Raw genomic sequence first — 24,307 nt, 5'->3', positions numbered from 1 at the left:
GGCTCTTTCCTTGTAAGCCCATGTAGGTGATCTTCATAAATCCACCACTGTTAATGGAAAAAACACACCAACACAAGTTTACCAACACTTGCCCATGGTGGAAGGAATAACATGACTTAAAGTATAAACCCGACTTTATGTATGCCAAAAGGACCCCTGTACAAAGGTCAAGAATCTAGGTGACTACATCCGTTTAAGATAAAAAAAAGGAAAAGGATATATAGTAAAAAAAGAATCCAGCACCGTTCTATATTTAGGAAGTTAGTGTATTTATCATACCATCTCATTATGTGAAAATGCAGACTAAATTTACGTTAAATGAAACATAATAGGTTTTTGCAGCATTAGAAAATACTGAAATCACTGTGAGAATATCATAACTGGGTAGTAATAGAGGTACTGTTAATAATTTTAAAATACTGAGGGTGCGTGTTAGATCCAGAGTTCTAAATCTTAAACTGGTTGTAAAAGTTTTGTGTCATATCAAAACTGATGTTTTAAGGAATACTCATCTTTGGAAAAGAAATCTTGGTGACTTTTTAATCTAGTTCCCAATACTTAACAGATTTTTCAAAACTGTATGCTGTAAGACCCTTTTCATCAAAAGGAATTTAATGTTGTATGTAATGGCCTGGATCATGCTAGAAATTAATCTGGAATCTGGCATTATTGACTTGTACCTTTCTGTAATTCATTCAACAACTACATGGTTTCACTACGTGCCAGGCACAGTACAAGGTGCTAAAGAACCCAAGCAAAGTAAAAAAGGTCTTATGAGAAAAACAGTTAAAGCACACATGATTGAGAAGGGCAACAGAGTATTTTTACATCCAGTTACTTTAATAATTATTTTCATTATTTTATAAATGTCTTGTACACAAAAGTCAAATAAATCCTTTCTTGGGTTATCGATCCCTGCCTGAATTGTATGATGCCAACAATTATGTGATTTAAAAAAATAAATTATAATTCTATTTTGTGAGAAAATACAGTGAGATGTTTATATACACTAAAAAATGGTTAGTTATAGGGATGCATGAATGTTTTCTTCTTTGTATCAATATTTTCTATTTTTCTACAAGAAATATATATGCATTGCATTAAAATATTTTTAAAACCATGTGTATAAGGATTAATCCAAAGTGTATCAACAGACTTGAGAAATTTCAGAAATGCAAAAGCCATCTTTGAAGGTTAAGGGTGACTTACAGGTTTCCATAAGCTGGGTAACAACTGCCTGAAACATTTGTATTGCAAAGTATATTCTAGCATGAAGACAAGGCACTATTCAATGATTAAAATGTCAGTTGAAATGACTAAGCCTCATGCCAAACTCCTTAAAACACTCCCTTGCTAAAGAAGGAATGGAATGAGATTCCTCCTGCTACAGTCAAATATTACACTAGTTACTGTATAAACACGGCTTTTTCCATAAGAGACAGTCATCTCCAGAGTCCTAGAATGCACAACGCTGGTAGAAGAGCAAGTTTTCTTTTTTCTACGGCTTGTTTAGGCTTCTATAAAACAGATTCTAAATACAGAAGACTGCAAATAGTAGTTATTTTTCTTAAAATAAAACCTAAGGCCCACATGCAGTTCAGTTATGCAAAAAGGGAGATTTTACATGAACTGAATACCAGTTGAAGCAAATAAAAATCCCATTTACTTTTCTGGCTCCTGTGGTAATGAAACTGTATAAATCCCCCTTTCCTTTCCTACCTACTCCCCAGTGGCATTTTTCTTTACTTTTGATCAAACGAAAAAACAAACAAACCAACCTGTTTCTCTATTAAATTCTATTTTAACCATAAAGCAGTTTTTAAATTTTAAAAATCCAAATTATTTTACAAATTGAAAAGGTATAATTTAGAGGCAATATTCAGTAACTTTTAATAGCCAATTTGCTGCCAAACCTGCTGAGAACTCAGAAACTTAAGTAAGGTGAAGCTAATGTAATTATAAATTGATTCACTGACAATGATAAGCTAGGGGAAAATTCCAGTATATCATGTTTTATGCTAACAAACATTTCAAATATATAATGATCTAAATATATGATCTAAATGCATCGCAAGGTTTGATTATGTAAACCGTACTAGGAATCTTTGTTAAAGCGAAATATCAACTTGTAAATACATATAATCCCTTAATTTACCTATTTTCTAAATTCAGATTTTTTTTTAATGAAGAAAGAGGCGTGACAGATTTGAATGTATCAGAAGTTTTCTAATTTGATATATTTTTTAAATCACAAAAGACAAGCACATCTGTATTTATCAGTGGATTCTAAAAATTGAGGGAAACCATCAAGACAACAAATTTAGAATATACAGTACACATTCCCATACAGAACAATTATAACCAAGATTTCTCAGTGTAACAGTGATGCACACATACGAATTATATAACCTGCATTATTTTAACCACACAAGAAACACATTTCATGGAGCACACACTTTGAAACACTGAGTTAAGGCACATGAAGAAAGGTTCTTGCTAATTCATCAGCTTAGAGATTATGGAGACATAATTCTTACTTGACAAAATAGAAGGCTATATAAGAACAGATTAGTAGATCTCAACTGTCATGTGTCTACATTAAAAAGCTAAAACAAAGAACTTAATTTGGGAAAAATTTAAGATACAGAATAACTACAATAATTCTGATATAAATTATTCCCTCTATTGAGACCAAAGTTGTTCTTATTAATAAAATTGTTCTTTAACAATAAATATTTTATTAAAAAGTGAAATATTTTCTTCTCTAATTCTAACCAATAATAAAATGTGGTGGTAATAGAAGATATAGAATATGAAAATAAACACGGGGACATCATGTACCCTAAACATATTAGAAAAATATATATAATCAAGTTATTCATTAGAATATATTCAAAAGTATGCAACAGCTAATTACAGCATATTAGTTGTAATTAACTAGTAAAAGTTACTAAAATGTATCAGAGGTAATATAAAAATATAAATAAAATCTTCTTGATTAAATGTATAATTGGTTGAGAGTATAAAACACTAAAAACATATCTCATTTATTAATAGTTTATATCTCCTTTATTAATAGTAAATGGCAATTTAATAAAATGAAAGTACCTCAAATTTGTATAGAAAATCATCTGCATTTTCCAAATACTTTTCAAAAAAACTCAAAATGCAAAAACAAAACAAAACAAAACATGGTATTTAATATTTAACATTACTGGCATTTCTAAAGAAGTTCAAATATTTCTAGTTCATGAAAGGATATTAGATATATAGGTTCAAAGGAAAGAAGCCAGATGTTCTGTTATCAAGTCTGATTGTCATTTTTAAAATGACTTTTTAAAAAAAGAGATTCAATCCTGAACTCCTGGATGGATCCGCCTCTCCATCCAACCATTTACAAAAGATGTAGTAAAGCAATCACGTATTTTTTCTAGTTATTTTACTACTTTGGTTTGCTGTAACAAGCTACTTGTTAAGATCTAAAACAAACAAAAAAAAGTGTCATTTAAATAATCACTTTATAATTTAGTAAATTCTCAACCACGACTCAACAGATCCAGTACACTTACCCATTTGGTGCTAATTTCACCCATTAACAGAAGAAAATACGTAAATATTTCCCAAATGATCTCAAGACATCTTTTTTAAAATTATATTTATAAATTTAGTCTGAATTAATTTAGCCAAATATTGAAGAAACTTTAAAGATGTTCACTTTACCAGCATATTTTGAAATAATTTTGGTATATCCATGGCTTTAATTACTGTCTTTAAAAATAAATACAACAGAGTAATCCAATCTGTTCAAAAGAAACTTGCAAGTGATCAGTAGTAATAACAGGCAAAATAAGAACTGATGTTAACTTATAATTTATACTCCTAATGTTCTTCTCCTTACCCGCCCCTCTGGAAGAAAATGGAACTGGATTCATACCCCCAAATACCTTTACAAAGGCATATGCAGGCAGCTGACCTCCTACGGAAACAGCATTTTATTAAGTACCAAAATCAAGAAAAGTTCTAAAGTAAGGTATCTAGTTATCTTAAACAATCAAACCAAAAAGCAGATAAAATTAATAATTAAAAGAGAGCAATAACAATCATCCGGTCCTACCCTCTAATTTTACAGATGAGGAAGCAAAGGTCTAGACAGTAAATGACTTGTCATTAAGCTTCAGAGCATGAATCAAAGCCCAAACTGGAACCCTAGTCTCCTGAAACTCCAATCTACCTTCAAGATTCAAGAGTGGCACCTAGTAGAAAAGTCAGATGCTGCCTTAATCCAAATTCCAGTAGGAGTGAAATATGGTTTCCAATTTGTGAGAGAAATAGTTGACAGCAGGAAGAGCAAGCTTCAGTGATGCAATCTCAGAGTGATTTGCAACAAAATTCTAAGAAAGCTTAAAAAGTACTCCTGGCCCTACCTCCCTGTCGTATTGATGACTTTGACTTAATCACACATCCCAATCACAAAACCCAAGAGTATTTTAGAAACGGAGAGGGAAACAGAATTTCAGAGAATGTAGGTTTTATTCTCCAAGTATGTTACTTAAAAGTACTAGTCTTCGAGCAATATAATCATTTATTCCCACGGCATTCTTGTTAACTGTGCCAACTCTGCATTTTAATAAATGTGTGACCTTTAGCAATTTATTACTCTCTATATCTCAGTTCCCTCATTTACGAAACCGAGTGGGGAGAAACTGATGTTAGTATAAGGATTAAGTGATTAGTATAAAAATAAAGGTAATTACTAAGTCTATTTTGATGCTTGAGACATTAAAACAAAATCAAGATTTAGAAGATTAATTTAAAGAGGTATGATACCTTAATCCCCAACCTCTGTACTTACAAAGATGCTACTATTTCTTCAGAGAGAAAACTGGCTAACGGAATCCACATTATTATAAAAGTGTTTGAAACAGAACTATTGGAAGATCAGGTGACTAAAATACTCCTAGTGCTCTGAATTGAATATTGCAAAGCAAAAGAAATGTATACTGCTGTGGCAACATTTTCAATGGAGACACACAAATAAGTTATTTCAATTGACAGTATAAAAATGTTAAAATGTGCACAGCATGCATCAATACTGCTAAAGTGGCCTCTGAGGTCTGTCATAAACTCTCCCCTAAGCCCCAGTAAAGTACAGAGCTACTTTTATAAAACACTATCAAGTCTCATGCCAAATATAACATGATAATCAAAACTAGGAAAAATCAACTTAAAAATTCAAAGATTATATCCATCTTTGCCCCAATTACTATCTCCTTCACTGCTTATTTTCATCAAATCTCCAGAAGTTGTCACAGTTTTACAAGTTAAAACTAACCAAGTTCAATAAAAGGCATTCCTTGAATAAACCATTACCAAAATAATTTAAAGCATAAACTTTATACCTGTATAATAGTTAATCCTTAGTCACCAAATGTGCAAAATTATTATATAGAGGTAGTAAGAAGCATTCAAGGACCTCCTTATCTAAGACCTAGGAAGAAAACCTAGGACCCCATCAAGGTGCGAAAATATGAATTATACATCTGATTCTTCTCAATATTAACTTACCTTCTTTTAAACTGCTAAAAACTGTAAATGTCTCTAACTCGAGATTTTTTATGACATATATGCATAAAGACTTTTGAAATTAAAAAAAAAAAACATGCTTCTGAGAGAACTTGCTTTTAATGATTTTTTTAAAAACTAGTTACAACAGCCATCTTATGTTTACGGCTATACCACCCTGAACACGCCGATCTCTTCTGATCTCGGAAGCTAAGCAGGGTCTGGCCTGGTTAGTGCTTGGATGGGAGACCACCTAGGAAGCCTAGGTGCTGTAGGCGTTTAAAACAAACGAACAAACAAACAAAAAAGAGCCATCTTATTTCAAGGGTTTTTATTCAACAGGAAATCTATCACCAAAGAGAAACACTGGTTTGGCAAACCATCAAAACTGAAAGGAGTAGTCAGATGAATAGAGGAGCATTTTCCTTCTCTTCTCCTTGTCACCAGTGATTACCAGCTATCGCAGAGGTCCCCAAGGAACCAGATGTAAAGCTTGGACTGGATAAAAATCACAGGAGGACTTCCAGGACAGTAAGACAGTAGCGGGGAAAAAAGGAGCACCTGCCACAAAACTGGGAGGGCAGACAAGCTGCTCTTCCTCTCTGGGGTAAGGATAGGGCTGCTCCCTTCTCTGGGGCTGACTGACCTGTATTCTCACCACCCACCTTCAGTCAGAGACTACAAGTCTCCATATGACCTGGCCCCTGCCTTTCTCACCTCCCTCATTGCTGACTTCCAGCCATGAGAGCTTGCTTGTATTTTGGGGCTTTTGATTCTCTTTGATCAAAAATTGTTTTCAAATGGCTGGCTCTCTTCTAGTCATTCAAGTCCCAGTTCACACTTCCTCCCTAGAAGTCACTCAATTTAAAGAAGGCCCTGCAGACAACCACTATCACAGTGCCCTGTTTATCTTCTCCATAGCACTTGTAAGCTGAAAGTAGGGTTTTCACCTTCTTATGGATTTGCATTAGCTGTCTCCTCTCTCTAGAAAGAGAGCTCCATGAATATGACAGCATTGTATACCTTATACAATGCAGAATCCTTGGCATCTAGAACAGGTTCTGATATGTAGGAGGCAGGCAATAAACAGTAATTAGCGAATGAATGAATGAACTCTTCATCGAGGCTTTTTTTCATCCCCTCAAATCTTGCCTCAGTGAAATCCTCCTAAAGCTTCACTTTCAAAGGTGATTTCTCCAAAGTCCTCTTCTTTCAGGGACTCTAGCAGGGTTGATTCAGGGTCTGATGTTCAGACTCTGGCCACCTACACTTTCCACCCCTTGTCCCCCTCCCCACATTCTCATTCCCCCACAACCTCCCCCCAGGGTGCTGAGACAGTCTAATAAACTGGTTCTTCTCCCTAAAATCACAGACCCATCAAGGATCATGTGGGCTTATTGTTTGGTTCTTCACACTCTCTACAGTCATCTTCTAGAGTCATTAATCCTGTCAGGGATCAGAGATCCCATTGTAACCCCCAAAATCTTCACAGAAAATTAAAAACAAAAATCACATTTCACATAAAATTTAATAAAACTGAATTTTCCAGTTGTTTTCAAGAGTTATGGTACAGTAAGATTGCTATTTAATTCCAATAAGCCAACACAGATAGGTATTATAATTCACTTACACAAATATTTGAATAAGCAAATTAACACTTTAGATAGAAGTACAGATATATGATTATCTATTTAAGAAAATAAGCTAGGATTTATCCTGTTTGTTCTATTTAAGAATGTATTAAATTTATTAAAAATTGTTCATTTCATAGGAGCCTTACCCACCCACTCTATTAGGTCATTTGAAACTGTGTTTTTGATAATAATAAACTACATTATCTTCTTTTTTAAAAAACAAGTTTTTAAAGATCTTCTTAAATTACACAATTTTCAATAGACTAGTGGTTATCAGAGGGTGGGGAGGAGGGAGGTATATGGCGTAAAAGGGGTCAAATATGTGGTGACATTAAAGAATTAGAAATAAATAAATTTAAAAAAATAAATTACAGTTATTTTTAAGTGTGTGATCTAGACTGACCCTCCCCTCCAATTACACGGCACCCAATCCCAGACTGAGGTTCTACTGCGCTTCTGTGCTTTGACACTATGAAATGATTGCTTTAGAAAGGCCAGGCCTATAGCTATTTAGAGGGAGAAAGTGCTTTCGTAAATTCCCTGCTGGCTCTCACACAAGACTCACTAGCTACTGTTAACCATGCTTCCAGCCGAGAATGTACCCGCCTTGCACACCTGAACATTCCAATGCACAGAAAAGGAAACTGACATTTGGCCCATTTTCAACACCACAAAATAACTAGCAAACTTCTTCAGGAAACTTTAAATAATTACCGCGTATTTTCCAAAGCAATCAAAATTCCTTTCACAAGTGAATGACCACATGTTGATCATTAACTTTGGGGGCAAAAGAAAAAAAAAATCACACATCCCTCTACCCCACCAGTATTAAAGGCGGCACAGTGAAACATTTTTAGACAAATAACTTGAACAGGGTAACAAAACTAAATAAAAATTTAAGAAATCTAAACAAAAAGGGTAACCTGTGAATAGGGTAACATATTAAACAAAAGAGGTATAGTTTTCATTTACTATTCTGTGTTCCGTTTCAACTAACAAAAAATGTCAAACTCTTATTATTTTTGGCAACTTCTTTTATGTCCCAAATCAAGTCATGAATTTCAGGAATTCAGCAGGCAAGTCCTATTTGTGCATGAAACACTGTATCTAAAAGGAAGTCAACCAATGCCCTATACCCTCAGGCTAAAAAGGTAAAATATAGAGAGCCATAGTCTCAAAGCCAAAAATGATAGAGAAGTAATCAAGAAGTGCATTCCTGTCTTATCTGGCATGACTGATTCACCTCACCTTTCTTTTGTTACAGGAAGGGGACTCCAAGGGCATTACCCTTAGATCAAACAAAGCATTCCAAAAAGGCAGAGGCATTCACATGAATCTCTTCTCACAGGGAGAAGGAGAACAAGCCTTACATTTCATGAATGAATAAGCTGTAATGAAGCATTTCTGTCTGTGTCTTTAAATAAAATTTCAAATAGCTGATAGTATATGAGACTGCACTCAGAGCGTTAAATGACTACAATGAGAAAGTTAATAGGGTTACAGACTTCTTTAGTTTTTGGTAAGAACATAAATTACATGAAGGCTTAAATGTTCCAACTTCAAATGAAAAATATTCATTAAGATTTTCTTAAAATCACAGCAGATTTTGCAACCAACAAATAGTGGCCTGGGATTGCTTTAGTGTTTCTAGTTATTCCTTATTAAGGATGTATTCAACTTTTTTTTTTACTCCAAGTTAACTTTTCCTTTGAATACATCTCAGAGGTTCCTTTCTTTAACTTTCTGAAGCATTTAGCCAGTAATTTTCTACCTGTATAACACTTTCTATATATGGGAGGCTGCAATTAAAACAGAGCTCTGCTTTCTATAAAACTGGCATACATTCGGTTACTGTAAAAAGCAGTAAAGATTTTTTGTTAACTTCTACAACAGACTTTTATTTCCTTCGACATAGGTAAGAAGCATAATTCTACTAAAAAGAAAACACTGGCAGATCCTGCATTCTCTGCTCTATTTGGTAGGCTGCACCTTCACACATCAAAGTTTTGCTTGTGTATTTGTAGTCAATTTCTAAGCACCCAGGTGGTGGGAATCTGCTATAGGAAATCTACTTCCTTAATTAGTTAAACAGTCTGACTGCAATGCCACAAAAACTACTAAAATAATCAAGCTCAGATCGCTACTCTAAATTCTTTGACTCTCTGACTCACTTATGACAATCTCTAAAGCTAGAATTCAAAAACAGACAGGAAGTAAGCACTGGAAAAAATAAAGCCCTGAAGAACTGTAATCAACCAACTGTTTCAATGAAACAGACAACCACTGTCTGGTTCAGAAAAATAATGGATTTCTTACTTCCACATGATTAAAGATACATCCATTCAGTACTGTGCACTTACAATTAGTCCCCATGGCATGTTAAGGCAAAAGTTTGTGTAACTTGTGAATTTTCTTCACCCAAATTTATTGGTAAATTAGACTCTAAAATGCAGTTTTTGAGTTACTGTGATTATAAGCATGCAATATAAAGTTAATAAAGAAGACAATATTCATCAATTTCTGACTGAGTGTTCTTTACTCCAAGGGTTCAATCAAATCAGCTCAGCATATTTAAATCAATGTATTAATCTCCAACATCTGGGCCTAATCTGTTTAAATGTAGAACTCTGGGTCAATACAAATCTAATTTTAATATTTAATTCTTAGATCTACTGCCTAAGTCATTAACTTAAAACTTTATCACTGTGTCTTTTATTTTTTTTTTTAAAAAAACTGTTCTTTGTTCAATTGTTTGAACAGAAACCTGTGTCTTTTATTTGCTTCAGACTTTAGCAAGTATTTAATTTGAATTAATAGCTGCGAAGGAACTGCTTATTGCCTGATAACGATCTTTGATAATCTCTTATCAAATCATCCCATGAATAAGATAATTTGTTTTAATTCATTCACACTCTGCTGCTAAGTATATATTAGCTATGGACATGGTGAATTAATTTACAAGGACCACTTAGGGAAGAAAGAGAGAAGAACTTGTAGTCTTGGCTTTAACAGTAAAAACATATTTTTTATTTGAAAATCCTCATAGCAACTAAAATTAGAATGTCATACCAAACATATGCTTTTATACTGTAAGCAGTAGCTAATTAAATGAAATAAAAAATAAACCCCCATTTCACTTATTTTTTTTTTTTCCACAGGCCCTTTATCTGGCACACGAGACACTCATTTGTTAAAAAAATAAAGAAATAAGCCTTAAGATGCTATTTTTTAAGCTCTAAAAAAGCTGTTAAATCAGAGAGTACTGTCTCAAAGAAAGTTGGTTTATAAAAATAAGAATTTTTCTAAACACAGAACCAGAACTACAGGCACAAAATTAACAATCACCATTTTGATTATGACAGTTCCCTGAATGGTGTAATTTTTTTTTCACTAACAATACTGGAACGTTTTTGTTTTTAAATCCAAATATTCAGTTGCAGCAAAGAATACAGAGGTGGGTACTCTCAAACTGCTGGTGAGCCTTTTTCTGGGTAAAAATGTGGCAATTTGTTTTGCACTAAAAAGCTTTTTAAAGTTTTATTTCCTTTTATCCAGTTATTCCACCTCCTGGAATTTATGCTATGGTGACAGAGAAATACATCAACAAGGAAACAATTTAAATGTTCAAAAATAGAATATTATTATACTTAACTACAGTTTATCTCTGTTATGGCAGACCATATTACCAACAATCATGATCTCTGAAAAAAACTTAAGAATCATAAAAGGCTCTGGATATATCATAAGACAGTCAACAAAATATGTGCAATATATGTTTACTTTTTTTTCTTTTTTAACGCAGCAACCTAGAGCTGTAGAGGTCGGGTGTGTGTGTGTGTGTGTTTGCACACAAGTTGGGAACAAATTTCAATGGTGCTCTAGGTAGCAGAACTTTAAGAAGCTTTTTTCCTTCTTCTTTGTAAGTCTCCATTTTCCCAGACTCCTATCATGGTTATATATTGCCTTTTTCGTTGGAAAATAAAGCTCATTTTTAAAACAAGGGTACTTGTTTGCTAATTTTTCCCAAATACAATGAAAAGTCAACTCTTCAAAGAAAAGAATCAACATTATGCAATTATTTTCAAACACCCCTTCAGGGCCTTAAAGGGGACTTCTAAAGCTAACAAATGCCCCAGCAGGAAATAAATTTGCAACTGAACGGATGCACCCACAGAGATTGGGCAAGACTCATCTTCAGTGGCTTTAGCAACAATTTCCTCTTATTTTTCCTTCACTCCTAAGTGCTTTTCAATTCAACCACAAGCCTGAAGAAGTTAATAGGCCCTAAATATGTACTCTGCTACCTGAACTGATTGCCCTTCATAAGGTAATAGTGAGACCCCATGTGGCCCTTTCACAGTGCTTTTCCAAAATCCCCTACAGTGAGGTAGCCCCAGGGCAGCTGTTTTCAGCAGACCAGGTTGTGACCTAATCAACTGTGTTCCAAGCAAGACAATCCCTACATTCTACAGTCCTAAGAAATGAAGGGGGGATGGAGGGGAGAGTGCAAGCTTTACTGAGGAATGCTATTTACCTGTCACAGTGATGATTTGCCCCGCAGAGGCTTAAAAAAAATCTCCAGCTGCTTCAGCAGATTCCCAGCCAGCAGCCAGCACAGAACAAACATGTTTACTAAGGCTTCATTCACAACTTTTGATGTGAAACTGTTGAAGCTCAAATGGAAACAGGTAGATTTGTGTAACAGTGGCAGTACAGTACCGTAGAATTTAACGGACTGTGTTCATTTAAATGTCATGAAAAGTATCATGACTAGACTAAACGTGACAGAAAAAAAAATCATCCCAGTACATGTCTTAAAATTTACACACAAAAAAATCCCGACATCTGAAATGTGACCTTTATATTAACTCTGAAATTAATAAGTAGAACACTGAAACAACACAAAGGACAAGTTTACAGAAGAGACTACTTAAAAAAGGGACTACTTTTCAATATCACCCTTAATTCCAAAGAGATGTATGAAAAATATGGGTTTGAATGAATTACACAGGTTAACAATTTTGCAAACCCACAGGAACTTGTTTGTTAATTACTACAAGTTTTGCTTCACTTGGATATGGTGGGCCTAAACAAATCGAACCTTTTCTAAAATTACTCTGTAAAATATTGTCTTAAGACATCACATACTTTCACATAAAAAAGATTTATGTCTCATAGGTCAAGTCAACTTCTAATCTCTAGATTAGAATTACACTACCAACCCTAAATATGCCCCCAAAAGCAATGTGAACAGGACAAGTTTAATAATAGATGCTTACCTTGAAAAAAAAGACACTTGATTCAATAAGAATTTTATAAAAGCCATCAGTGGATAATATTTAATTGAAAACAAAGTTCTAATTTGAAATTAACTGGTAGGTTGTTTTCATATATCCATTAATAAAAAGCAAGAGAGAGCCCAAGTCAAATGACTGCAAAATGAGTTTCCATATAGATTTGACACTAGTTAAACATCACCAGAAAACATCACAAGAATAGCTTCAGCATCGTACTTTAAAGGCCATGCCAGGAACTATGTCATCAGCGTCCTTGACATTTGAAATGTTCTGCAACACCAGCCTAATGGGTTTTTATCGTCCTCACTGAATGCCATTACAAGAAGGTATCTGTCTTCCACACAATGCTAAACCCAATACGCACAACTTAACTCTTTCCACTTTCCCTTCCCACAGGGTGTGCCAACCAATCATGGAAGACTACATCGTGGGGCAGTTGCCTGAGCCCCACTTTAAAGAAGTTGAACTTTACATAGATCTCTAAAGCTGCACGGTGGTGATGAGCACTTGTGAAAGGGGCTAGTCCAATGGCACTAATATATTGATTTACATAAATAAACATTGATTTAAAGACTTCATATGAATATAAGGATGTAAAAGATCTCATTAATACTTTTTATGTTGATTACATGCTGAAATAATTTTTGATATGTTGGATTATATTATTAAAAGTAATTTTTAATGTTTATTTTTTCTTACTGTAGCAACTAGAACACTGAAAACTATATAGGCAGACAGTACTATTGAGCAGTGCTTCCTTAAACTGTTAATTCCACTGAAGTTTTGAAAAAAAAAAGTAAATACTGGCAGAGTTTACACAATTGTGCTAATATTAACTGTGAAAGCAGCTCACTTTACTCATATGGATATGTGTATCTAAATAATAGACTCTAAACAGAATATTTCTAATAAATTGTTTCACAGTGTATTCTGAGACGTGGATCGTTTTGCTGTGTTTTAGTTTATACAGTGGTGCTGATGGGGTGCCCATGTGCAGGATCACCTCTAATCCCAAAATAGAGAATTTAAGACTGGTATTCTCTTAGATAAAATTATTTTCTATATACCAAATCAAGACTCACTATATACTAAAATATCAAATTTTAAGTCAGCATCTCTGGGTTAAATTTCTAATGAAACCTAAACTTCTGTTATAGAACCTTAATTTTATCCTGCAAAAGAACTTTATTAGAAACAAGACCATTCATTTTGGTATTTAATGAGCACTGAACTCTTCTCAAGCAATAAGCAGTGTACATTTACGCTTTACTGAGGTCATTTATTTGATCTCTAATAATGATTTTTTTACTTCCTTGTTTTTCCAATCTGAGAGAAAGAATACTAACTGGAGTTTATTTTTCTCATCTCTAAAAATCCCTTTAAAGATTGCCCCGAGTTCCCTTTTCCATGTGTATATCAAAGAGTTCAAAGACACTAACTCTCAAATTTTCCAGACAGAAACATCAAGATACTTATGAGCACAGTTATGAATTTCTGTTTCAAATCCTGAGATTTCTGTTTCAACTTATCATAGGGCATTTTCCTAATTATTCTGTTGCATATACAGTCCCACAACTCTAATACAAGCTAAATTGAAATACATTTTAAGTTATTTTTAATACCTTTCCATCTAGACTGAAACCCGAGCAGAGATCTCAGGGATGTGTATGAACCTAAAGATACCAAAGCAACACTTCTATATTCCATTTTGGTTTCTACCTTTATGTTCCCCAAATCTTCCATCTACTTCTATTCCATTTCCCCCAAGTTTTTCATTCTCTAAGAGAAAGCAAGATATGAATGAAAAAATGTGTGACACATTCATTAGCAAGAAAAGTGGTGCTAATGAGCAAAAATAACATCTGTAAGCCAAACTACTGTAAAGAACTCCTTGATACCTTTTACCACTCAATACCTCTTTTCTTTGTCATTAAAAGGCTGTTCAAAAATTTGTATTCTCAAATTCCCTTGGGGGCAGGAAAACAAAAATCTTTGTGATAGAAACTGAAATAGAGAAGGAACTACTGCTTTGGTATCTTTAGACTTCATGCATACTCCTGGTATCTGTGGTTAAGTTCCAGCTTAAATGGAAATATATCAAAAATAAAGAAGTACTTTGATACTATGAAATGTTTTAACAGTATTAAAAACCTTAACGTATAGCTGACTACTTGATAGAATTTTTTTAAATATCATAGATAGATGTTTTCACAAATGATTTTCAAAAGTCTTTAAATTCTTATGCACATTTAATATCCAAAGAAATTTCCTAAAAGGGAAAAATCAGATGAAGTATCTCTGTGGTACACTGAAAAATGAACACAAACTTTACAACTCCTCCCATCAAGAGGTGAAACATACTTGTTGAATCACCTTACTCAGCCAAATAGAATGTGGGAGAAGTAACAATGTTATGAGTCTGAGAGTAGGCCTCAAGAGATCTTGCTGTATCTTTTCTCCAGCTCTTGGAACCTTGGAACTTTGAGACTATCATGTAAAGCCAGGCGAGGCTGCTGAATGATCATGAAAAACATAGAGCCCTGTAGCCCCTGCCCCAGCCAACTCCCAGAAGCGGAGCCACCAAGCAAATCAGCAACTGACTCCATGACACATGAGTAAGCCCAGGTGAAACTAGCAAAGGTGAAACAACCAGCTGAGTCCAGCCCAAATTGCTAACCCATTGAATTAATGACCTAAATCAATGGTGGTTGGTTGAAACCACTAAGTTGGAGGAGGGAAGGGTTAGTGTCCAACCAAAGGCTAAATAACACAAGTGTCTGTTACTCCCTTCACAGTATTTAATATCAGCCCAAAGATAATAAAAATGTCAATTCAGCTTTGGATGTCTCTGCACTTACTCCAGTGATTCTTCTAATCTCCTTCATGGACCCTAATTTAACCTGATCATCATCTCATTTCTTACAACTCTTTTAACTGTTCTCAGGCACTAAATGTGCCTCCTGTGAACAGATCTCTACCCAAATCCGGAGAAAAAAAACTTCGATAAAGGTTTTTGCCCTTCCTTTAATCATCCTAAGGAGTTACTTATAAATTAGAAAGATAAAGTTAACTGAACTGTTAACCCATGATTTGTATGTTTAAAAAGTATACAATCAGATGCCCTAGGGAGCAGGAAAAGTAGACAAAGAACAAATAAGTTTAATTTTTTTAATTTAGATGCATATTTTCCTAAATGAGGAAAATATTTTTAGTTTTATATACATTATATTCCTTAAAACAGTCTAGTCATTGAATTTCCCTTAATTCAATTACTCTTTAAAAGAAGGGTTTACTTATAAGTAAAGAGCACCTCATCAAGAGAAATAACCAAGAGACCTACAACACACAACAAATGGCTTTTTAAAAGAGTACATCTATATGTGCTCAATTTAATCCAGGAAACTGACAATTTCAAAAAAATACTCTGTGAAACTCTAGAATTGATTCTTTTTTTTAAGATTTAAGAAATTCATCAATAATGATACTAGCAAATAAAAATAAACCCTACTAACCTGAAAGCCGTTCAAGAGTTCAAATTTTCACCAAAAATGAACACTCTAAATGGATATTCATCTATTATACTTAAAATAGAAGAAATAATTTTTAATCCAGAAGATGATATAGGCAATATTACCTTTCCCTAGCCTAAGAAAACACCACCACCTAACCCAGGTATATTCACCTGTGATGTCACAAAATTTAGGATTTCTAATTCTAAGACTTCGGTATTCAATCTGACAAATGAAGTTGCTTCTATAGAAGGTAAAATATAAACAAAAGGAATCTGCACTGCTATTGAAGTTTTGTTGCGGCTGTTGTTCTACTTTGTTTTCGGCTGTTTCAGAGGCACGGGAAAGGGAGATTTTAAGTGAATGAGCAGCTTTACCTGCATTAAAAGAACAGGCAGACCTACGACACATGTGACAGCCTTCTATCCCCAATTAGAATTTTCTATGTTCCCAACAGAACAAATTTCTCAATAAGTTACTTGATGTTACCTTTTATAACTTTGCAATAATCTATTTCAATTTCAAATTGCACTCATCTATCTAGTGCTAGCTGGGCACCTACAGTGCCAGGCACGGTTCGGGGCACCAGCAACAGACAGACATACAAAGCAAAGTCTTCAACTTCATAAAGATTATTTTATTGTGGTGGAAGTAAAATGAGAAAAGCAGATTTTTTAAACTATGTTAGGATAATTCTTAATATGTACTATATATAAAATACATACTTTTGAAATCGTAGGCCTTAAATTATAAAACTTCATATTCATATGGGTATGATACTTCAGTCTGACTTCTTTCCAAAAGCAGTATCGAGCTAATTAAAACCAAACGTGACTATTCTTCATGTTCATGCTTTCCTAATCAGCTTTCATCTTCTACATGAGGTTATCATTCTATTGAGAAAAAACATTTCTTTAATTTTTTTTTTAGATCTGTCTTTTAGAACTACTGATTTCCATTCTAATGCCTTAACTGAGGGAAAAGCTTGGTGTTTAGATGACACGTTTTTTTCATGTAAAAATGTAAACATCTTCATCTGAGAAACAAATCAAAAGATGATCATGTGCCAAACATTTACTGGGTTTATCAAAAGATGACTATCATTGAACAAGTATTTGCTAAATACCAACTGTGAACCAAGCACTGGGATAAGAGATATAAAGATGTTTAAGACAACCTGATATTGAGTAGCTTTAGGAGTAAACAGGCAAATAAAAAACTTTAATAAAGAGCTGAAAGCAAATGGAGTTTAGACTATCTTTTAAGTAAAAATTTAAAGTGGAACAGTTTTAAGGTAATTTTCCGAAAAGCTGTTTTCAACTAATAAAATGTCTTCAACTTGTGAAGGAGAAAACATATTACTTTATAGAAGATTCCAAAATCACTGTATACAAAAAATGACCTCTATGGAGGTCAAAAAAACATACTGACTAGAACTGATAAGAAATCAATGCTTGTAAATCGCAGATCAGAAAATTCTGCCACATATTTCATCTTTCGCTATAAAGTTTAATGCTCCTTTTACAATGAACAGTAACCTAGAAAAATAGGCATTATTTACCAACTTTTTCTTTTGTACCAAGTAAGGAGATTATTTAGAAAGTTAAAATGGTTTATTGAATCCCAAATGCTCTAATTTTTAAGTCCATTTAAATAAAAATCCAGTCGGTCAAGAAAGTTAAGTTTGTTATCAGAAGTCTGAGTTTTTGACCCATTGCTTTAACTTTACTAGTAACTGAGCAAAGTAGGGTTTCCATGATAAGCTGGCAGCACTAAAGATCAAATCCTGGCCCAGAGGGCTGCTTAAAAAAAGGTATATTGTTTATTATAACTGTCTGCTTATACACCTAAATGGAAAGATAAGGCTATCTGATGATATAGGTCTGTAAAGAACTACAGGTTATTATTTTACTTGAAAACAACCTTGAATGAGTTTATCTTGAATCATTTTAAGCAAGTGTACAAATATATAGAAAAGCAACTTCTACTTGTTATTTGTATTTATCTATCTCACCTATAAAACAGAAATAAAACCCTCTTTATAATAAGCACATATCAGACTAAGTGCCAGAGAGTATATGTAGAAAAACTGGCAGGCTATGGAGCATTGTATAAACGCTTGTCATTGTCACTATCACCGCTGTCGTCATCGTCATCACCACCATTCTTCTCACACTCCTGTCCTCCTTTATGAGAACTTGTGAGGACTGGCAGCCCTGGAACCCCCAGAACGGAGGAACTTAAAACTTAGGGTCCATGAACAGGTTCAGCATTTCATGAGCCCCTGGTATTGTAATCAAATTACTGTATCACTAAAGACAAAATAAACAATTTTCAACAGATTCTCATAAATTTATTTGATGCCATAAACATTAAGAATCACTGTTTTAGAGGTCTAGAAATAGGTATCCAGGCTACAGAAGAAAGGCTTCACTCAACCTTTACGATTACCATTAGTATACGTTATAATCAGTTCGTTTCTTGAACAAATGGCGAAGTACTGCTGTGTCAGCCATTGTGCTAAGGAGAGGGCAGAAAAATGAGTAAGACTGTGCTCTACCCTTGAGTTGTAGGAGACAGATCAATACCCTGAGTCATACAATAAAGAAAAACATAGAGAAAGTACTACTGAAACAAAGAGATGCAAAGACTAAGTATCTGTGTCATAGGAAAGGCTTCACAGGAGAGGCAACAATGGCTTATTAGGCCAATCTACCAAATATTTATTGAGTGCCTGTTACATGAATCCAGTAGTAAAAGATTTAGAATCTATCCACACAAGGAGCTGATAATTTAGAGGAAAATGACATGTAAATAAACAATTATACTAGTGATGCTTAGATTTAAAAAAAACATACAAAAAAAGAAGAATTAGGACCATATGAAACAGAAGAAAGATTTATAAAGTAGAGTTAAAGACAGTAAGGGCTGATCAAGGGTCGTCAACATATTCCTCAAAGTCAGGGAGACAAGAAACAATGGGGCCCAGAGTGTCTGAGGCTGTGTGGGGAAGGGAATGGCTCCATTTGGCTAAGGCGAAGGGGATGAATCGGAACTGAGCACAAAGTAAATTAGAAGAGGGAAGAGAGTTTATTGGGGTATCACCAGCTGTGCCAAAGAGCCTGGACATTATGCAGTGGGAAACATTGAAAGGTTTAAGGAGGATTCCGTGAGAGAGAGACCAGTGCTGCTTAAGAATCATCTCTATATTACTAGAATGGCTTCAAATGTGTCACCCTTCAAACTACATCAATTTCTATTACATAATTTAAATTTTTTTCAAAATAAAAAAAAAAACAAGGTGTATCTTAATCCCCATTGATTGTCATGTCTTTATAACTTCATATAGGTACTACATAAACAGAGAGTATTACCATCTAATTTTACAGTAATCTGTGGTGATCTAATGAGACAGTCTCTGTAAACAGCTTTAAATAATGCTGATACACATCAAGCATTCAATAAATGTTTGCTATAATTATACACTGACCATGATAAAGATGAAAAAGTTCACAAGTGATAAGAAGATAACATGGTTATATTAAAAACTAGAAAGAAGTCTTAAGAAACTACAGAAATAGCTGGGTAAATTTTATTTTAAAAAAAAGTCAATTAGGCTAAAACTAAAAAGACTACATTTAGTAGACTTTCCTAGGCATAAAATAAATAGACAAATCTAATGAATCTCTTTCAACAGGTCAGTTCACTCAGCCACTTGAAGGCCTAGCAATGAAAGAAATTCAATATGGTGGATATTCTCAGGAGAACTGGCATAGTTTAACTGGCAAGGCAAGTTAATTGATAAGACTGGCCCTTAAAGTGTGTATCTGAATAGTTTCCTAGACTTAACTTACTATCTCTGCTGTTAAACTGGATAAATGCCAATTAGTAAGGGTATGTGCCCTTGAATGGCAATCTTTCTAAGTCTACTTATTACTGGTAACGAAGACATGAAAGATTGTGCTTCATGGCATTGTCTTGTATGCTGAGCATGCACTATTTATAACCAACATGGTTTGATTTTTTTTAAAGAAGTGCCATAAAGCCAGCTGCAAAGTAACACAAAATGCAAAATACAAACTAATAGATAATAAAAACTTGACAAGTTCAGCCTTATGAACTAAAGTAATCCACAAAGTCAAAATAACAGAACTAAATGGTTAAGGGAAAAAAACCCAATACAAACAAATATCTAAGTTTTAAAATCTATTCCACTTTTATATTGCAAGGCAGACAATATGTAAAAAACAGACCAGATATTGAGCATTATATCTCAGAAATCTACACACAGGCCATATTCATCAATTTATGAACACTCAACTCTCAAAACACTCTTAGAACATAAAAATGGTTCCCTGCCAAGAGGACTGAGAACATTGTTCACTCACTTTCATGCCACCTACCAGATGGCGGAGGAGCAGCACACTGACAAAGCCAAGGCATCCAGGAGGACGATACAAGAGAACAATGACTACAAGTAACTTGCTTCAAAGGGGAAGTGCAGATTAAGTTAACTTCAGTTCCTCTGTGAGTTAAAACTTGTTTTAAAGGTTAGCCAGGACCCTAACAATCATCTAAAACTTCGTTTCGATGAAAAAAAAGGCTCCAATTAACGTCTATACAGTTCAGACTCATATTTTTATTTACGAGATCGTACTTTTATAATTGCAAACACAGGTAAGACACCCAACCATCTCAACTAGACAGTGAAGCTCACTACCTATACCCTGCATGATTCACCCCTTACTAATCACTTCTTTGGAATAATCTTAAATTGTTTAAATGCCACCACTTCATAACTCTATAATCCTATTCTCCTAAATGTGCAAAAGAGCAACATGTCATCCTGAGAAAAATGTGATGGCGGAGCATTCTTACACTTAATAGTCCTTCAAGACCTCAAATCTAGGATGCAAGTCTCCAGCCCAGCCCAACCCAGTTCAGCCCAGAGTCTCATAGAAATAGCAGCTTTCAAATGGGCTTCCTTATTCTTTAAAGAGTGAAAGGCAGTACCAGGTAGTGCTTGCATGCAAGGCTCACTTGTTCTGCCACTTAGTACCCAAGTGTCTTAGGAAAGTTATTTAACCTCTCTATGAATGTTTCCTTACTAGTAACAGGGATAACAGTATCTCTCTGGTCAGTGTGAGAATTAAATAAGTTAATATATACAGAGTGGTTAGAACAGCACCTGGTTGTAATACTCAGTGTCTGTGGTTTATTATTATTACTGATGTTCATCATCGTTACTTTCATTACCATTGAAACCATAAAGCCAAAGAGCCCAGACTGGAAGCTGTGTTTATTTCTAAATTCTGGCCTTTATATACCATTCAGGATTTATATATATAAGGGCATTGCACAGCCTCACGACATTCTGCTTCACAACATATTACCACCACCAATCACAGTTCACAGAGCTTCGTAACCCAACTTCCCCCCAACCTGTATTCTTTCAGTACTTAAAGCATCACTCGTTAAATATCACGCAAAAAAACTGAAAAAAGCTGATCCTCTGTTTTCTCTGAAAACAAAATGGAATTTCCTAAGGATTTCTAATTAGATCCTATTTTCTCACCTTGAAATCCTCCTGCTTCAAAGGAGGATCCTTTCCCTAGTAGAAATTACTACCATGGCCTGCCTCGACTCAGAATCACACACACACGCAGAATCACACACACACACACACACACACACACACACACACACACACACACACACGAGCAGATTTTTACTCCCAAACACAGCAACAGCATATTACCATAACATAATTTCGGCCAAAGACTAATTTTAAATCTCACTGTGGCTAGGAATTTTGTTTCTTTTCTCTCCAACCTTTCTAGGAGAACAAAACTTAAGAACAGGACAGCAGCTGCTGCCACTTAAGGGAGGAGACAGCAATACAAAAGCCCTTTCACCAGCAAATTTCTTCACTCCCTAACCAGGCCTCCCACCAGTATCTATTTAAGTTCCTGCTGCCAGGAATTCTAGATCCAGCTCCAAAAGAGGTAATTGGTCTCACCACAGTAGACGACACTTCTAATGGCCACTCTTAACAAACTTTTTGGTCATGGCACTTGAGCCCATTAATATCCACTATATTCTATTTCCTGTTATGAGAGAACAGGCCCTACAAAAAAAACGTAAGTTGCTGGTTGTATGCAGAATACCCTACTCTCTGCTGGGAAAAGGGGTTTTTTTGTTTGTTTTTTGTTTTTTTTTAATAATAATAATAATTCAGAGTTCTGCAACCAGACAGAAGCCCCGGAAACATTCTCCTTTCACTGAGGTCAACAACAGGTTAGACTGGATTAGAATTCCCTTTTGTTCCCACTACACGAATGCACTCATCCTGTGTCCCTACCTAAGGAAGGCCAGGGGCTGGTCTCCAAATGGGTAATACACCCCCATAATGAGAATGTAGACAGATTCTCTTAAGAAAAAAGAAGCTCTAATTTCCCCTCCCATAGTTCATGAATGGTGATTTATCTTGTTGCAACAGCTGTACTTCCATATTAATTCATTCCAAGTCTTTTCATCAAAATGTCAATTTTAACCCTGAAACCAGGGTTGGGATTCTAAAAATAGCACAGCACTAATAAGTTTAGAGTTTGCTCTTATCTTAATGAAAAACGTGGTCTCCCCAAATAAGTAGTCAGAGGGAGAAACCCTCTTTTTGGGATGCAATATACTAACAGCCAAAAACTGAACCAAAATACTCAGACTAAAGGGAAAACATACTTATGGGCATCCCATTACCATACATACATCAGCGGAACAGACCTCAACTAAGCACTGCCTCAACACAAGTTTCTATTAACAATTTAAAAAATATTTGGCTAATCATTTTTCTAGACATATCCATAGTTTTAAAAATTAGCAAATAGCTGTTAACTTTTTATTGGTGCTCCACTAATAATTAACTTGGATGGGTACCATCAGCCAAGAACACAAAGTCGAATGGATTCCATGAATCTACAGAGGGATGGCTCAAGATTCTATTCCGTGCTCAACTTTGAAGCTTACAACAAAGCAAGAGTGAAGAATGATGAGAAGAAGTAGTCAGGCCAATCAAAACCTAAATGTGAAATCACACATGCTTCAAAGATACTGACTCCACCAACATTTCTGTTAAATCTACTTTATAATAATAAAAAAAAGAAGGTAAATCTTAATGACAGAACTAGAGATGAGCTCTCTAACAAGACTGACTTTCCAAATAATTTTTCACATAACATTACCCCTTTTAAACCTCGCATGGATGAGCAATCATGTGGGCATGATTTGTCAGAACAATTCACTAACACCCAGAGACCTCTCCAGGAAAAGCATATGATACGGTGAGAGATTATCAAATGAGTCAACTGACTGTCACCCCCACACTGCAATTACAAGTTCCCTCCCTGAAAAGCCAATTAGCAAAGTACGTACAAAATTCAGAGCTGACAGGACTGTACATATTTTAGGTAGTCCATAGAATCTCTATTTCTAAAAAAAAGTATTTTTCAGGGGATGTTTCAAATGTAAGCAGATTTTTTTTTTTTTTTTTTAAGAAAAAGAATTTTAAAAATGGTAAGAACTAAATTCAGATTACTGAATGCATTCTCTGGTCTATAAAAAGCATACAAATGATATACATGCTTGATGATGTTGAAATAGTTAAACCACCATAAAAACTTGGTTATACTACTCAACCAACACTATGGTTAGGTCAAATACAAGATGTAGTTAACTGGGCAGGTTTTCGGTCTCCAGGGCCAAAGCAGTCCTGTGCAGGCCTGTATCAGGTAGCCCAGTATCAGATGCATGACTAGAAGAGAAGGTAGGAGCACAGCAGTAATGGGCAATGAGCAGAAAAGTTCTAGGAAAGTGCTAATGTCCTGTGGGGGTCCTCACTGCTGTTCTGAACCGCTCCTACTTTTCTTCCCCTGAAAGGCACCTCTCTACACTTCCAACCTGCCCTACAAATTAGTCAAACCCCAAATGAAAAATTAGCAGATCTAATTTAAGTATTTCCACTGCTCAAAACACACTGACTTTTCGTGAAGGAATTTTACATTATGATACCAATTGTCTTGCCAGGAATCTCTAAAATAACTTGGGCTGATAATTCTACTGCCAAAAATACATCTTGTAATAGATACCAGGCCCGTGTGTAAGTACGATTATATCATTTTTAATTTCAAAGAGCATATAAACATGAATCTGTACATTAGATATTTTCCTCTGTAAAGCAAGTGCTATAGAATAAATGATCTAAAAATTGTAGACTTTGCTCTCACCTTTAAATCTCAATATTTATACAAAT

General features: G+C 34.7%; 1 protein-coding gene and 1 pseudogene across 1 annotated transcript in view; one reads left to right on the top strand and one right to left on the bottom strand.

The window, feature by feature from the left end:
* FAT1 (FAT atypical cadherin 1) overlaps positions 1 to 24,307 on the bottom strand; it is a 110,038-nt gene that overhangs the window by 78,751 nt on the left and 6,980 nt on the right. Inside the window, 3 exon segments of the mRNA XM_023532878.1 lie at positions 4,254 to 4,370; positions 14,213 to 14,272; positions 18,141 to 18,218. Coding sequence (XP_023388646.1) covers positions 4,254 to 4,370; positions 14,213 to 14,272; positions 18,141 to 18,218 — 255 coding nt within the window.
* On the top strand, positions 5,723 to 5,840 carry LOC111742373 (annotated as a pseudogene).

Source organism: Pteropus vampyrus, unplaced genomic scaffold (genome assembly GCF_000151845.1).
Source record: "Pteropus vampyrus isolate Shadow unplaced genomic scaffold, Pvam_2.0 Scaffold92, whole genome shotgun sequence".
Classification (NCBI taxonomy): domain Eukaryota; kingdom Metazoa; phylum Chordata; class Mammalia; order Chiroptera; family Pteropodidae; genus Pteropus; species Pteropus vampyrus.
Note: the sequence above shows the minus strand (reverse complement) of the source record. Positions and strands in the feature narration are given on the sequence as shown.